The 17,281-nt window shown below is 34.7% G+C and overlaps 1 protein-coding gene across 2 annotated transcripts in view; it reads right to left on the reverse strand.

The window, feature by feature from the left end:
- The window catches only part of LOC110823637 (ADP-ribosylation factor GTPase-activating protein AGD4-like), a 54,327-nt gene that overhangs the window by 3,245 nt on the left and 33,801 nt on the right, over positions 1 to 17,281 (reverse strand). The window contains exons 16-17 of one of the 2 annotated variants that reach the window (XM_088213946.1): positions 13,710 to 13,831; positions 3,926 to 4,016 (exon numbers count right to left, since the gene is read on the reverse strand). In XM_088213946.1, the coding sequence (XP_088070072.1) occupies positions 3,926 to 4,016; positions 13,710 to 13,831 (213 nt within the window). Of the gene's footprint in view, positions 1 to 3,925; positions 4,017 to 13,709; positions 13,832 to 17,281 lie in introns of those variants that run through there. The other variant, XM_088213947.1, reaches the window with a different exon arrangement.

The following is a 17,281-nucleotide window of genomic DNA, read 5'->3' on the forward strand; positions in this document are numbered from 1 at the left end:
GTTGAATTATTGCAGGTAATTGTAGGATCAGAAGTATCGGCTACAATATATTTATTCCATGTTAAGAATATACATCTTGATGTTAATGACAACCAAAAGCATGAGTTAAGCTTTTGAAAGCTAGTGATTCGAACCTAAAAAGTTTTTGTGTCAATCTTGGTTCGAAGACATTATAAATGATATCAAACACAAGCCACTCCAATGATTGTGTGCTGGTGCAATTTTTAATTGTCTGAGCTTTAGGTTATGATTTATTATTGTAATGTGTCGCCTTGATAGAAAATCAATGATTTAAGTAGAAAGAATTGGATATAGCCTTAACCTATGTTTGAGAGATATAGATGCCACTCACTACCAATTTAACTTGAGCTTCATGTTTTTTAGGAACAGTTTCGATTTCAAAAAATTGTTAGGTTTTGGTCCAAGGCGCGACAAAGCTATGCCATGCTTATTCAAGTTATAATCTGAAGATAGAAAAATAATGATATGGAGACATGCACATGATGTACCATGCAACATAGAAAAAATGGGTTTCTCAAGAGCTGGTTCCTGATGAGTTATCAGTCCATCAATCTCAGAGACAGACTGTACAGTTATCCTCCCTTGAAAAATCTTCGTTTTTTCCTTTCATTGGATTTGAACACTGAAGATAAAAGCACATTCTACTTATTGTTTTGTATGCTCAAGCCAATAGCTGGAGGATATTGGAAAAACACAAATTACATCTGCAGTAAGTCAAATTTATCATGACCTTTGTCAAAGTTTTTCGTTGGTTCTTTTGGGATAGGGGAAGGAGAGCCATATGCAGGCAACCATAAGGTCAGATGTGAAAGAAGAAAAAAGAAGGATAAAAGGGAAGCAACTGCTATGCTGATGTTTCTATCAAAATCTATCACATCTATTTATTCACTGTATCTGCTGATCCAAAGGTGAAAAGAGAGGGCCAAAAGAAGCGATACACATTATGTATCCAGATTATCAACCTGGATTTTGAAGAGTCCATCAGTTTTAAAGACTCTCTACAAATATGAATCTCAACAATATGAGCAAAAGCTAGATTGTCTTTGGAATCAGCTCTCCAGATATCAAAGATTTGAGTCCTGGCTACAGCTCGGTCCATTAGGGATCATTTGGAAGTACTTTTAAGCTGCCCATAAGCACTGCCATCCGTTCTGCTTGTTTCAGGTGCTTAAAAGCACCTGATTATTAGGTGGATACAAGCTTCTCTCAATCTAATTATAACATCTCCAACTTATATATATAGGTTGTAATATTTAATAAAATACACCTATTTCTTTTGAGGTGGTAGGTCAATAATTTTCCATTTTTGGTTCTTGTCTAGGGTCTGCATTTCCTCTCTCATCCACTTCTCATCAAATAATGCCTCAAATATTAAAAATTTGAATGGATAGAAAACTTTTATGTAAAAGTAAAAATTTCTCAAACGACAGGAACTTCATTAATGGATACAATAGGTGTAAAACTTTTATGTAAAAGTAAAAATTTCTCAAATGACAGGAACTTCATTAATGGATACAATAGGTGTTCAGTACATGCTCTTGTATCTTTCCTAATGGCAATAGGAAGCTCATGACCACATACTAGTTGAGGAGAAAGTTTTAGAATTGCGTTTACCTCATTATGATTAGGTTATGAGTTTTGAACTTGCATAGAATTGGAATCCAAGTCCCTTAATCTTCAATGTACCAACTTAATCTTATTGAATCTTGAGGTTCATTATTCTCCTCATGGATTGGTGCAAATGGTTGAGGATGTTGAGATGGAATTGAGGTGATTTGGTAGGTTGTACAGGTTGGACTCGTACAAGGACGATTGAGATGGTGAGGAAGTTAAGCAAAAACAAAATATTTGTCCCTATCTTCAATGGATGACAATAACTCGCCTTGAAGATAGGGCGGCATGAAAAAAAAAATTCTCATCAAAACTTGATATCAATAGTAACAAAATATTTTTTGGTAGATAGATGATAATACTTGTACCCATTTTGGGTTGATGAATAATTGGATAATATACACTTAATAGCTTTTGGATCTACCAATATGTTCACCAACACTTAAGCTGTCAAGTGACCTATATCCAAATAACTTTGAGCCACTTTAGTTCTTCAAAACCAATTAGTGGTTTCCTCAGAAAAAAAATACCAATTAGTGGCATATAGGTAGGAAATACAACAATAACACCCTCCTATCAAATATAAAATGTGAATGTGGAAGACGTGGGGTATTAAATCTCTAATATGTTAAGGTGCTAATGGAAAAAAGGTTGTGGAGATTCATAATAGATGGTAGTTCTTAGTGGAGGGTGATTTGAGCCAAATTTGTGTTGGAAGAGAAGTTGCTGGGCTAAGCCTTCCGGAATGTTGCATGGTGCGGGGCCAAAGGAAGAGTATCAACTTTGGCTTGGAGAAGTTCTTAAGCTACAGCCAAATGAGATTTATATCAAGGAGGAGGGTAAAGTTTGAAGTAGTGAGGTTGTGATGATGGGCCTGCAGACCGTCGTTTTCTTGTGGGTTCTTTTTCGCTGAGGAGAAAGGAAGCTCAGGTGAGTGATTTATATTATGTCTCAACTTGTCATGTCGTGTAGTAGGTGAACCTTGTAATAAACATTAATGATTAGGAGAAACAAGAATATACTAGTCTCCTCAAGTTCCTTTTCTATATAGGATACATCCTAATGGGGTTAATGCTTGAGTGTGGAAGTTACATGTTAGTGGCTTGTTTTCTTTGATTATGCAACCCCATCTCCCCACTCCCCCAATTTTTCTAGTCTCCTCAAGTTCCTTTTCTAGCAATTTTGTTCAATTACATGTTAGTGCAATTTTGCTTGGAAGAAACTCAAAAGAAGAATCATCGCCATTGACAATTTGAAGAGAGGGTAAGATTTTGGTGGTTGCTTCTTTGTATGAGGGTTGTTGAGACATCGAACCATCTTTTGTTGTTGTGACCTTTTGCTTATCAGCTTTGTTGTATAGTACTTAAGTTCCTTAGTTTGAGCTATGTAGTTGTTGCTCAATTGCTGTGGAGATGGGTGTGGCAGGATATTTGAGATGACAAGAAGAAAGAAAGAAACCTCATGTTGCTCTTATCCCAGTGACTACTTTTTGCATCATTTGGAAAGACATTAACAAAAGAGCCTTTGAAGATATAGCTTTTCTGTGATAGAGTTTAGAACATTTGGCTTTAGAATCTGAGTTTTTTATTCAAGTGTTATCTTCTTTACTGTAATGAGGACCTTGCGGGCTTTATTGATATTTTCTTCTGTAGAAATTTAGAGAAAAATATTTACTTTATTTTCACTATATATTTGGTGTTACAAATGACTCATATATATACAAAAATTCTTAAATACAAATAAATAAATTTTCTTTATAATAAGAATTCTGAATAATTATAAAAAATTAATAGTAAAAACTATATAGGAAAAAATATTACATTATTTAGACAACCAAATATTCATGTCAAAATCTTCATATCTAGGCAGCACCAGATTCATGACTTGAGTATATATAGATTTCTTTTTTCTCTATGAAAAGGTTAAACAGTAGAACAAGGGATTGAAGTGTATGCTGTAATGTAAAATAAAAACTGCTGGGTATTGTTTCAAGAAAGCTCCTAGAAATCTCTTGCATCCTCAAGCAACCACAAACATAATTACCAGTCCTTTATTAGTGTATTAAAGTCAATACAAAATTATGACAGAATTGGTCAATTGTAGTTTCACATCTTGCCAGACCTCACAAATATAATTTCTTAATCCCAGTGAACATGCTTACCGCAAGCTCAAGCACATGTTTTGGCAAGCATGCACATAATTGCGTTGGCCAATTTTAAATTAAAAGAGGATTCACTACTCAGGCAAAATCAAGATATGCATTTCTTTCAAGGCAAGAAAAGAAAGTGATTACCTTTGCCAGAATATATTTCTCCTTGAGATAAATGGAATCTTTGGGGCTTGGTTTGGAAATTGATATGTCCCTCTCACTTGATTTATCCATACTGCAAGAATATCACATCCAAAGAGAACGACAAAAAATGAATTGTCAAGAAAACCAATTAGCCAAAATATTACTCACTTTTTGGGGAGAGGGGATAAGTCTAGTCGGGATTGTTACAGATGGAAGTAAATTAAAGCAAAGCTGAATTGGCATACAGATATTAGTTAAAAGTTTCTATCTTCATCAATTACAATACTTAAATAACGTCGGATAAAATAGAACTAAATTTTAATACTATGTCAAAACTAAGGATGAAAATTAAATCTATTCACTTATCTAGACAATTGTTAGGCCTATTGTTGAATACTATATTTAATTAATTAATTAATTATTTATTTAATTATTTAATTATTTAATATTATATAATTCAAATTTTATGAGAATAATAATCTCATATTATTAGAATTCTATTAAAATAAGAATTTCTTTATTAATAGGTTAGGAATTTTATAAATGCCCTAACTGTAATAATCTAAAAAATGAGAAATAAAATTATATTTTTTCTCCAAAAATCTTCATAGTATCAGAGTCAAATAAAGCTATTTTAGGGTTCTAATCAGCTTGCTTCGGTTATGCCTTCGACTAGATTGGGGAGAACAGAAGGTTTGATCTGATTGTTTTTCGGTTTCGCAAATCGGATCCAAATCTGCACAACCACTGATACGCAACGCGGTAAAAGAAGAACGTTAGTGCCGCGGCAAGTCAGTTCTGTCCGGAGAAGGAGCCGAGCCCGAGCTGTTTTTAAGCCGACTTCAAGCCTTTTTTTAAGTCGACTTTGAGCCGTTTTGAGCCGAGTTGAGTTGCTGCCTTACCAAACAAATCTGTTTCTTCTGCGCGTGAGCCGCTACGACCAACTTTTTTGGTTCCTTTACGCGCGGCCACCTCTAATTTCGTGACCAGGCCTCCTTCACGCGCGAGCCACTTTGACCAGCCTTTTCTGGTCCTTTTTCCGGTTCTTCTACTCGTGCCCGCCTCTACTTTCGCGATCCGGCACAAATCCGTTTCTTTTACATGCAAACCACTCTGACCAGCCTTTTCTGGTCATTTTTTGGCTCTTCCGCACATGTATGTCTCGGGTTTGCAACTTGATATGTAAGTTGAGTATGTGTGATATCCCTGCACCAACTTGAGGAGGGGTGTTGAATACCATATTTTATTATTTTATTAGTTAATTATTTAATTATTTAGTATTATGTAATTAGTATTTTATAAGAATCATAATCTCATATTATTAGAATTCTATTGAAATAAGAATTTTTTTATTAGTAGATTAAAAATTTTATAAATATCCTAAATGTAATAATTTAAAGAACGAGAAATAAGATTATATTTTTTCTTCAAAAATCAACACCCACGAATATAAATCCTAATGTTACAAGAAAGAAAAAAAAAAGTCATTAATATTCTAGGATAAAAGTTCTGCAGGCATTCTGTTAACATCTTTGCATCACTGGTTCTTTCCATCCCACTGCCTCTCTGACACAGTCCTTGGAACCTATCTCAAGTCCCCATTAGGATACAATATTCAGAATGTCAAATTGGCATTAAGGAGCAAGACAGCATAATGTGTCAGCCTGCATCATCTTCTATAGTTAAGTTCTATTTATGATTTTTTTAGGATGTTTTATAACAACCCTCCTGAGTTTACATGGAAATTACAGTACCACACGTCGGTATGAAAACTTGGCGTGGTTGGGGGCCTTTATTTGCCATTGCAGAATTGTCAGTAGTGCAGGGCTCTAGTATAACTCCTTTTCTGCTTTCTTCTACACTAATACCTCATTCAGGGATGACATCTTTTTTTTCCCAGGTCCCAAACTCTCACCTAATCATACTCTTCATCGAGTCCAACCCTGAAATAGTACACCCCATCTTTTTCAACTATTCTTTTCAAACCTGTTGCATCTTTGCTGCACTCCATAGTAAGACTGCGATGCTGATCAAGCTTCTGCAAACAAGTCTTCAGAAGGTTGTTATAGTATGTAACTAATTTGTTTCATTGGTTAATTGTCTAAGTTTTGACAGTCAAGTCATATATCTAAGCTCCATCATTCACTTTAGAATATGTTTCTTTGATTGAGTCCCAAACCTCCTTCGCAGTAGAAAGGAATATCATTGTATTGCTTATCTCTGGTGCCATTGAATTCTAGAGCCAAGCCATTATTATTGAATTTTTTCATCCCATGTATCAAAATTCAGGTGATCTGGTGCCAAGAAGTTGATTGCTTTTTCCTTTTCCTTTCAGGATGGTCCTAATCAGTTGTGACCAATTAAATAGTTCTTACTATTAAAGCAGTAGGCAACCTAAATTAGTTGAAATTCGCCATTCGTTTGTGTCGAATTTCCCATGTGAGAATTTGTGCCAGTAATTTGGAGAGTAGCCTCCAACATGATTTAAAACTTCTAGGGCAACTAAGATTGATTAAACAAGTCAAAGGAAGGAAACTACTGACTGGACAGGCGTGACTATGTGGCAGAGACTTGTTAGACAATAGGCACAGCCTGAAGCTGCACGGTTGGTGGCTATGCACAAGAAGTGCAGCTGCAGCTAGATTTGCATGTCTGGAGAGACAGTGTGGCTGAGGCTGCGTGGATGGTCCTGGGGCAACTGGACTGGACAGATTCTGGCTGCACGCGGTTAGGGCTATGCGACTGCAACAAGCAGCACTTGAGGCTGTGCATTGCAGGGGATGGCAGCTGCAACTGGCCTGTGCATGGATAGAGACTGGTCACACAACTGGGACGCGGTTGAGGGGCTAGAGCTGGCGATGAAGGCCGGACTTGGTGGCTGGTGGTTGGCAGCTGGGGTTGCGGTGGCTGGCACTAAAGGCTGGTCCTTTAGGGTTTTTCTTATTTTGCAATGAACTGACTAGAATTTGTAAAGATTATTAGGATTTTTTTCTAGAGCTCTGATATCATATGAAAAAAAAAATCTTCTATTATTATTGAATTAGAGGGTCCTATATATACACATTCTTAGAGTAATAAAAGGAAATAGACATTTAATTACATGAATATTTTACTACTATACTTTTTATTCTGATTATGCAAAGATATACTTTCATACATAATACATAATTCCTAACAGTTAACTCTTCAGTGGCACCAGTAGCTTGTGACATGACTTCAGACATGGCTAGAAAAATAGTGGAAGGAACTCCGGCAATAAAGGTGAGCTGTTGTAGTAGCCAACAATGAATGCTGGCTGAAGTGGAGCAACAACCATGTATCAGCTTTGTCGAAGCAGGGCTATGTGCAGCTGAATGTGGTGCGTGGATGTGGTAGGAGCTGCTGTGCAGCATGCAGCTGGAGAGGGGGCAAGTGACTAGCATGGGGGCGTGCAGAGCAGGGCCGCGCAACTGGTGCAGCATATGGCTGTAGCAGTAGCGGCAGCTGCAGTGCATGTCTATAGCACTTGGAGATCTCGGATCTCAATAATCAAAATAATCTCTCAATATTTTAATAATTATCATGAATAACCTGCCTAATAACTAAACTAAGTATTTTATTTATAGATATCAAAAATATTAAAAATAAGAAAGCTAAAAAACCTAGTAAATAAAAAAATAACTTAAATAAAAAGGATTAGAGAAATAGAAAATTTAGGAAGTAAGAAACCTAAGAAATAGGAATCTAAGAAGTAGGAATACAATCATCCTATTTTCCTTATTATAAGACTTTCTAAAAGTTAAAAAAACAAAGAAATTAAATAGTCCTATTCCTTTTAATTAACTAAGAAAAGGAAATTAAAATCTTCATATTCCTTTAAATTAACTTCTCGCAATGTTTATACTCCTTTATTGATTCTACTTCGTATTTCCTACTATTGAAATATACCCATTTTAAGAGATTCCTATTCTGCATCAGCATAACTAGAGGTTTCCACTATGAAGGACGGTTGTGGGTGGTGATGATGGTTGACTATGATGCCTGGACTTGTTTAGGTTTTTTTTTTCTTTGTCTCAACGATGAAAGCAAATTAGGGTTATAAAAAAAGTTAGAATATTTTTTCTATAATCCTAATACTACATGGAATATTTAAAAAAAAAAATCATGTGGAAGAATAGAATGATGTGTTTATTACTGAATGAAATGGTTATATATATAGACAACTGAAGTTTTTGGAAAAAATAAACTTCTAATTTTATTTCTTATTTTTTGTGTTTACATTTAAAAGATATATAGAGTGGTTATCCTTATTTTAATTAAACTCTAAGTATAAGATATAATTATACTATTAAAACTCTAACTAATATAATATTCTACTTACTATGAAATTTTTATCAATACTATTCTTCAAGTTGGCGCAAAGATACACATATGCCCAACTTGCAAATCAGGTTTTGAAAAGATTTATTTCATAGTATTTAAGTGAAAATATCAGTCATCTGGTCGTTAGAAAATACATAATATAAGCATAGAGAGCCCCCAACCACCTTCTCTTTTATGAAGTGTCGATCAATTTCAATGTGTTTTGTTCTATCATGTTGAACTGAATTATAAACAATATTAATTGCTGCTTTATTGTCACAAAACATGGATAGTTTCTCGTCTTTAAACAGTTTTAACTCCCTCATTAGTTTTTGCAACCATAGTAATTCACATACTCCTTAGACCATTGCTCTATATTCTGTCTCAGTACTAGAGCGGCCAACTACACTTTGTTTCTTACTTTTTCATGTGACTAACTTGCATCCTACAAGTATACAATAATCTGTAGTTGATCTTCTATCATCTAAGCACCCAGCCCAATCAGCATCTGTAAATACTTCTATTTTAAGGTGACAATTCTTATAAAAAAGCAGACTTTTTCTTAGTACAAACTTCACGTATGGTAAAATGCGGAAGACAACATATAAATTAGTCTTACGAGAATCATGCATGTACTGTCTCACAAGACTGACTGCATATGTTATATCAGGTCTAGTATGTGAGAGATAGTGTCTGGTATCTTCCCAAGTCAATTGATGTACCACTACCTGCTTGTAATTTGTGGTTGTTCTTAATAGGTGATTATGCCGACTTACAACCCATCATATCAGTCTCTTTTAGTAAGTTTAGGATATACTTCCTTTCATAAATGAAGATCTCTTTATTGGATCAGACAACTTGAATTCCCGAGAAATATTGCAATTTTTTTAAATTTTTTATTTCAAACTTATGAGCAAAAAGTTCTTTCAACCGAGTTATCTCTTTTGTGTCATCTCCAGTCACCACAATATCATCCACATAAACAATGAGAATAGTGACCTTACCCTCACGATATTTAATAAATAAGGTATGATTTGTATTGTTTTGTTGATATTCAAAAGAGATCATAACTCTTCTAAACTGTTCAAACCATACTCTTGGATATTGCTTTAATCCGTATAAGGCCTTTTTTAATTGGCAAACTTTTCCTTGCGTCCTTTCATCTTCAAATCTATGTAGAATTTTTATGTACACCTCTTCCTCTAAGTCTCCATGGAAGAATGTACTTTTTATATCAAACTGCTGTAAATCCCAATCAAGTTTAATTGCGCAAGATAGAAGTATCCTAATTGTATTCATCTTTGCAACAGGTACAAATGTCTCCTGATAGTCAATCTCATAGGTGTGAGTACATCCTTTAGCCACCAATCTAAATTTGTACCTTTCAATCGATCCGTCTCTTTGTATTTTACGATGAACACCTACTTGCAACCAACTATCTTCTTTTCTTGTGGAGGTAAAACAAGTTCTCATGTTTCATTCTTTGTCAATACTCTCACTTCTTTAATCATGGCTTTCTTCTACTTGAAATCTCTTAAAACTTCTCTGTAATCTTGTGGAATAGATACAGAGAAAACATACAAGACAAAAACTCTATAGGAGGGAAATAGAGAGTTATAAGAAACAAAGCTAGATATAGAGTGCTTAGTGCAAGTTCTCGTTCTCTTTCTAACAGCAATAGATTTGTCTGATAAATCACAAGAGAAAGAAAACTCACCAGCATCTTCTGTAACCAGAGAAAATTCTTGACTTAAAACAGACTGCATGATGACTTTTTCAAACTTCTCTCTCTTTAAATACCTTTTCAACTCTGTTTTATCTAGACATCCAACATTATCAACTTGATTAAGACTTTCTGCAATAGAATTCTCTCATTGGATATGATTCTCAATTGTTACCTAATTAGGTATCACTTCTTCCTTCTCACTCTCCCCCTGAAGAGGTATTGGGTTTAAGTTAAAGTAAAACTCATTCTCCCTAAAGGTAACATCCATAGTTACAAATTATTTTCTAAATGGTGGATGATAATACTTGTACCCTTTTTGAATAGAAGAATATCCAACAAATACACACTTAAGAGCTCTAGATTCTAATTTACCCACATTTCTAGCATAAACAAAGCACACACATCCAAACATTTTTGGAGGAACAATGTAAGAATTTTTTCCTTGCAAAACCTCCATAAGACTTTTAAAATTCAAAACCCGCAAAAAAATTCTATTAATAAGATAAACAGCTAAGAGAACTGCATCTCCCCAGTAACTATTTGGTAAATTCATGATGAACATTAGTAATCGAGCTATCTCTAATATGTGCCTATTTTTTCTTTCAAAAATCTCATTTTGTTCACTGGTGTAGGCATAACTTATTTGATAAATTATCCCATTTGACTTCAGGTAAGCACGGAACCCACTATTCATATATTCTGTACCATTGTCAATTTACAGAATCTTAACTTTAATACCAAACTGTATACATATCATTTTATGGAAAGATTGAAAACATGAAAATACATCACTTTTTACTTTTAACAGATAAATCCATATTAATCTAATACAACAGTCAATAAAAGTAATAAACCAGTTATGAGCAGAAAGAGAGGTATTCTAAGTAGGTCCCCACACATCAGAGTGAATAGTCATAAAAGAATCAATACTTCTATTATTACTTAAATGATGAGAGCTCCTCTAATATTTAGCAAGTTCGCATGCATCACAAAATAAATACTCAATAGAAATTTTTTCAAATAACATAGGATATAATTTTTCTAAAACAAAAAATGAAGGATGTCTCAATCGTTGGTGTCATTGTAGTATCTCCATATTGATTTCTTTATTCTCAATGATTGTTTGATTTCCAATTAAGTTTAGATGTTTATCCAAGACATATAAACCATCTTACAGTCTACCAGTGTCAATCCTTTTCTCGATTTGAAGATCTTAAAGATGCAATAATCAAGAAAAAATTCAATTTACAGTTGAGATCTCTAGTTATGACACTAATAAATAAAAAATTATTAGAAAAACTAAACACATGTAAAACTAAAGATAATATAATAGTAGAAGTACAATTAATGGAACCTATTTCCAACGTTGGAGTGTATGACCTATCTGCTATATGAACATTATCTCCTTCAGTACAAGAAGAATAGGTTAAGAATTCTTTAGAAAAACCTATCATATGTCTGTTACCTCCAAAATCTATAATCCAATTATCAGGAGCGAAAATATGATAAGTACTACTTGATTTTACCATATTTGATGTGCCAACAGTTGATACAGCGTTAAGTTGATTCAGAAGTCGCTTCAGATTTTGAATTTTTTATGTGGAAAAGGCTCCAACGGATGGTGAAGCAAGTGTTTCCCTAACTTCAACAAAATTTGCTTGAGCTCTTGTAGTTCCATCTCTTCTTCCTTCCCGACCTCTAATTGGTCTTCCATGCAACTTGCAACAAGTTTTCCTAATGTGTCTTATCTCGCCATAATAGTCATACCTCCATATATCTCTAGATTGATCAAACTAAGCAATTAATTCAGCCTTCTCAACTGGTGCAATGTGAAATATGACATTTCCTCTATTCTCTTCTTACTGAACATAAACATAAGTTTGTTCTAATGAAGGAAATTGATCTTTACCAAGCACTTGGACCCATATTTAATCATATTTGGTGTTCAAACAAGTTAAAAAATTATAGATTCTCTCTTTTTCTGCAGGACACTCTACTTGAAAATCTTAATAATAATCTAACTTCTGTCATAATCCATTCAGTTTATAAAAATATCGAGAAATAGTCATCTTTTCTTACTCTGTGTCATAAACTTTATTCTGAAATTCATAAATCTGAACATCATTACCCATCTGTAAATATGTAAGAGATATTGCATTTCATATTTTTTCGACAATATTAAGCAACATATATGTTCTGTCAATATAGGGTTGCATCTAATTTATGAGTCATGATATTACTAATGAACTCTCAGAGTCTCATTTATTATATTCTAAATTACCAACAACTAGTTTCTTCACCTTACTAGTAATGTAACTCTGTAATCTTCTAGTTTTGATGAACAATAAACAAAATCTCGACCAAGCAAGATAATTAGTTGCATAAAATTTTACGTGATTGATTTGTAATGAAGAGTTATCAAACCTAGTAACACTCACGTTTTTTACTTCTGCATCTTATAATGCTAAAAATAAGAAGGAAAAATACCCAATAATGAAAAACGGACCTCCTATCTACACCAAGGAGCCAAAAAGGAATCTAAAAAAACCGAAAAAATGACAAAAAAATTAGAACCAAATCTGGATCGCCTTGGCTCGGCTCGACTCAGCTTGGCACTAGCTCGGACATGGACAGCTCTGCTCAGGCGCGGACAGACCAGGTAGAAGTGGTCTGGCGTGCGAAATGGCCACACAAACTGTCCCATGCGCGGAAAAGCGGACTGGCGCGAGAAAGGGGCTCTGTCCGGTCAATGCAACGTGACTCAGCCCAAGACTGGGGCAGCATGGTGTGCAGGAGGATTAGTCCACCCATCTCCAGACGCAAATTGGCCAGATCAGAGCGACGGAGGATGCAGAGTGGCAGATCTTTCGAACGCGGGCAGCCGCGTCAAAAAAGGCCAAATAATCGTGATCAAGTCGGATTTTATGGTGAAAGGAACCAAATTTATGGTAGTATTCCACTATTTTTCGGGCTGAATGGGATGAAGCCGACAGCACGTGTGGCTCACGCGCCTCTGCTGTCGGCGGCACGTGTGGTGGACGCGCAAAAACTGTGCCTGTTTTGGCCGGGCTTGAGTGGCAACTCCATCTGGGTGACGTTGAATTTGGTTTCTTTAGTAGTTGATTACCAATTTTGGTCTATTTTGCTTATTTTAGGGTTTTTTCAAAACCCTAAAATAGTCTTTCTTTAGCTCTGATACCATGAATTTTTTGAAAAAAATAAACTTCCAATTTTATTTCTTATTTCTTGTGTTTATATTTAGAAGATATATATAAATTGGTTATCCTTATTTTATTTGGACTATAATTATATAATATAATTATATTATTAGAACTCTAACTAATATAATATTCTACTTAATATGAAATCCTTATTAACAACTCATAATATAAGAAAGAAAACCTAGAATTAATTACATACAGGTATTTTACTTTTATACTCTTACATACTAAATTACATATATGTACACTTTTTAAAAGTTATATGACATTAGATCATATAAATTCCCTCTTGACAATGATACTAATTTGCCATCTACAACGTAGACACATCTTATTATATTTTTACACTATGCTCCAAATTTTAAGTTTCAATATTTAATCAGTGAAATTTCTAGCTAACATTTATACATGCTAATGCTATTGAAATTTGCAAATACTAAATAATCCTATTACCATAAAGCATGGACCTTATCATATTTAATTCAAAGAATCATACCTTCCAGTCTCAAGTAGGAACGGTCCCTCCCATACTGAATTACAGTAAGCATTGCCCAAACTGCGAAATAAGTCCAAGATTGTTGACTCCCACACCTTCACATCTAATGTAAGAGATCGCACCTGTAGTTTGTTAAATAATCAGTTGATGCAGCTGACTAAATCAATTAATTTGTTAATGATTTTGCTTTTTTTAATAAAAAACTCATAGAAAATTAGAAAGGACAACCCTAGATTCTTTTTCTTTTTAATAGAGATAGAAGTACTATTGAAAGAAAGTAGTGAACATTACAAAATGTGCAGCCATAAGATATCCAGCTAAGAAAAAAATAAGAAAAATGCAACATACAAGAAAAATCATTATCACCAAGAAACAAAAAATCACGTGACAAGAACATCCCAGTCCCTATGGAGGATAGTAAATGGAAGGTTCCCACAAGCCTTGGCCCAAAGAGAAAGCCAGAAAGATCATCTTCTCCCAAAGAGACGAGTCTGGAAGAGAGCGGTTGTGTCAAAGATTCGATGATTTATTTCCAATCAGATAGTGCAAATCCGAACAAAATGGGCTCCTTGCCATAATGGCTTTGCATCCTTCCTAGCCCCTTGCCCACCAATATTGGAATAAACAAAGCCTTTCAGTGAAGCAGTGTTGACTAGAATATTATATTACCTAATTAGTTAAAATATTTTTTCCTGCATAATATTTCATATAATTATGTAATCAATTACAATCTCTATTATGATGTTAATTTTCTTATCTGTAAATAAGAATCTTATATATATACCCCAACTATAACAACATAATTTGTATCAGAAATAAAATAAATATTTTTTTAAAAAAATCTTCAAAGTCAAATGACACTAATTTAAGATTCTAATTTAAGGATTTTTTCAAACCCTAGATAGCACAAAAGATTGAATTGATATTCGTCTATCAAGATTTACCACTCCAAACGAAGTTGCAGTCTCACCGGTGGCTTGCCGCCTTACTCCGGTAACAATTTTTTCGAGCGCATGAGCCACACGCACCGCCAAATAGTGGCCTTCTTCCAGCGTTTGAACCGCACAAGCCGCCGGTAACCGAGTCAAAAACCTCATCCGTGTGCTGCATCATCGCCAAACACCTTGATCTGGCCTATTTTAGCATGCTGTATGTGTCCCCGACTTGCATCCCGACTGTTTTTGCCTCTGTTTTCGAGTGGCCACTGATCCCAAGACACATTCACAGTCACGCAAGCCGTCTCAAGCTGCCACTGTGAGTCACACAAGTCTGTGGACTCCGTCGCCCGCAGAACCCTCACATGGATCCGTCTCTTCTGCGTCAGAATCGGCAGATCCGTCTCTAGTAGTGCGGATATGCATTTGCTGCCGGTTCCACCACCGTTTCCGACTACTAGCCTCCTCTGCTGGCTGTTTGCTCTAGTTGTGTGGATCTATCACTGCTGCCACTTCTGGCGCCACTTTTTTAGATCTAGTTTTGCCTCCAATGGTTTTGGATCTAGTTACTGGGTTTTTTTTTTTTCTGGTTATTATAAAAATGACATAAGTAAAAAAAAATAGTTATTCCTAATTCAGATAACCCTTCGTTACAAATCAGTCGTGTAAAACTTGATGGAACTAATCATCTTACTTAGTCAAGATTCGATTTGTTGTTTATCGAAGTGAGATGATTGCAGAGTTATATTACTGGTGATATGAATCAACCGAATGTTGGTAGTTTGGACGATAACAAATGGGAATCTGAAAACTCCTTGGTGATATCTTAGCTCATCAATTTCATACAACCTCACATTACCCGAACATATCTATTACTCAACACTAGATCAAAAATATGAAATGCAACATCTTTTACATATTTACAAGTAGGTAATAATGTTCAAATCTTTGAACTCCGAAATAAGGCACAAAACAAGTAGAAATTATTTTTTAATATTTTTCTAAACTAAGTGGCCTATGACAGAAGCTAAACTATTATCAAAATTTTCAGTTAGATTGTGCTGAAGACAAAGTCAAATTTCATAAACTAATAGAAAATGAACGGATTTATGATTTCTTGTCAGATCTAAATACTAAATATGATCAAATATAGATGCAAGTGCTTAGTAAGAATCCTCTTCTCTCATTACAACAAACTTATGCTTATATTTAGTAAAAAAAAAGTAGAAAAAATGTCGTATTTCATACAGCACCAGTTGAGAAGACTGGATCACTCGCTCAGTCTAATCAATCCAAAGACCAACAGAATTGTGAATATTGTTACAACCCGAGACAAAATAAGAAAACTTTTTGGATATTGCGTGGCTGACCATCTAGAGATCGTGGGAGAAGAAAACATGGACCTACAAGAGCTCAAGCAAATTTGGCAAGTGAAACCCCTGAAACACCAACAGTTGGAACTTTTTCAAATGAAAAGATTTAAAACTTGAAGCGTATTCTATCTCAACTTAATTCTTCATTCAATGGTGCATCACATATGGTAAAATCAAATATTTTTACTCTCCCTATTATTTTCAATTCTGATATTTGGATTATACACTCTGAAGATAACAAATACATTACAGACTCTTATAAAAATTTCTTAATTTATGTTTCTTGTATTAAAGGGGAAAATGTCCGTGTTGCAAATGAGTCATACACTTATGTATCTAGAATAAGTTTCATTCATTGTACTCCAACTATTACATTGTCTTCAGTTTTACATGTGTCTAGTTTTTCTGACAATCTTTTATCTATTATGTCATCACTAGTGATTTTAATTATAAGAGTAAATTTTTCCCTTAGGGTGATGGTGATGATGAACGAAAATATCATCTAGCGAAATGGGATACTATCAAAGAACCCCTCATCAAGGGAGGGTTGGGGATTAGATTCATGATTGATATGAATAATACACTTCATGGTAAGTGGTTGTGGAGATATTTGAAGGAAGAAAACAGGTTATGGAGGAGGATTGTGCATTCGAGATGAGACAAATACATGGATAAGAGGGATGGCTGCAGGTTTTCTATTACACATGGGGGAGGCCTGTGGAGGAAAATTATGATGCAATGGTTTAAATTCCAGCAATTCTTTTCGTGGAGATTGGGCAGATGCAATAAAATTAATTTCTGGGATGATGATTGGAATGGGGTAGGATGCCTTTAGAAGAAGATTTCCCAGAATTTTCAGTATTATTTATTCCAAGAATTTAAGTGTTGAGGATGTTGTCTGGTTTTCGAATAAAAGAGCTGTGTGGTTAATCAATGTTATTCGGAATCCGAATGATTGGGAGATTAGTGAGTTTGAAGAATTGATGCAATTGCTTGAAAAATAGAATGTTTCTATGTGTGATGACCAATTTGGTGGAAACTTGAAAATAATGACATATTCTTTGTCAAGTCTTACTACCAATATCTGTGCAGCAAAGATAGTGAGGTTAGTGACTATTTTCTGGCAAAACAAATTTTGAAACTAAAGCTCCCCCCGCATTGCATATTTTGCTTGGGAAGCTTGCTGGGAGCGAATTCTGACTATTGACAAGTTAGAGAAAGAATACTAGTGAATGGCTGTCACTGCTGTATAAGCTAAATAAAC

Source organism: Carica papaya, chromosome 2, assembly GCF_054855325.1.
Source record: "Carica papaya isolate Zhongbai chromosome 2, ASM5485532v1, whole genome shotgun sequence".
Lineage (NCBI taxonomy): Eukaryota > Viridiplantae > Streptophyta > Magnoliopsida > Brassicales > Caricaceae > Carica > Carica papaya.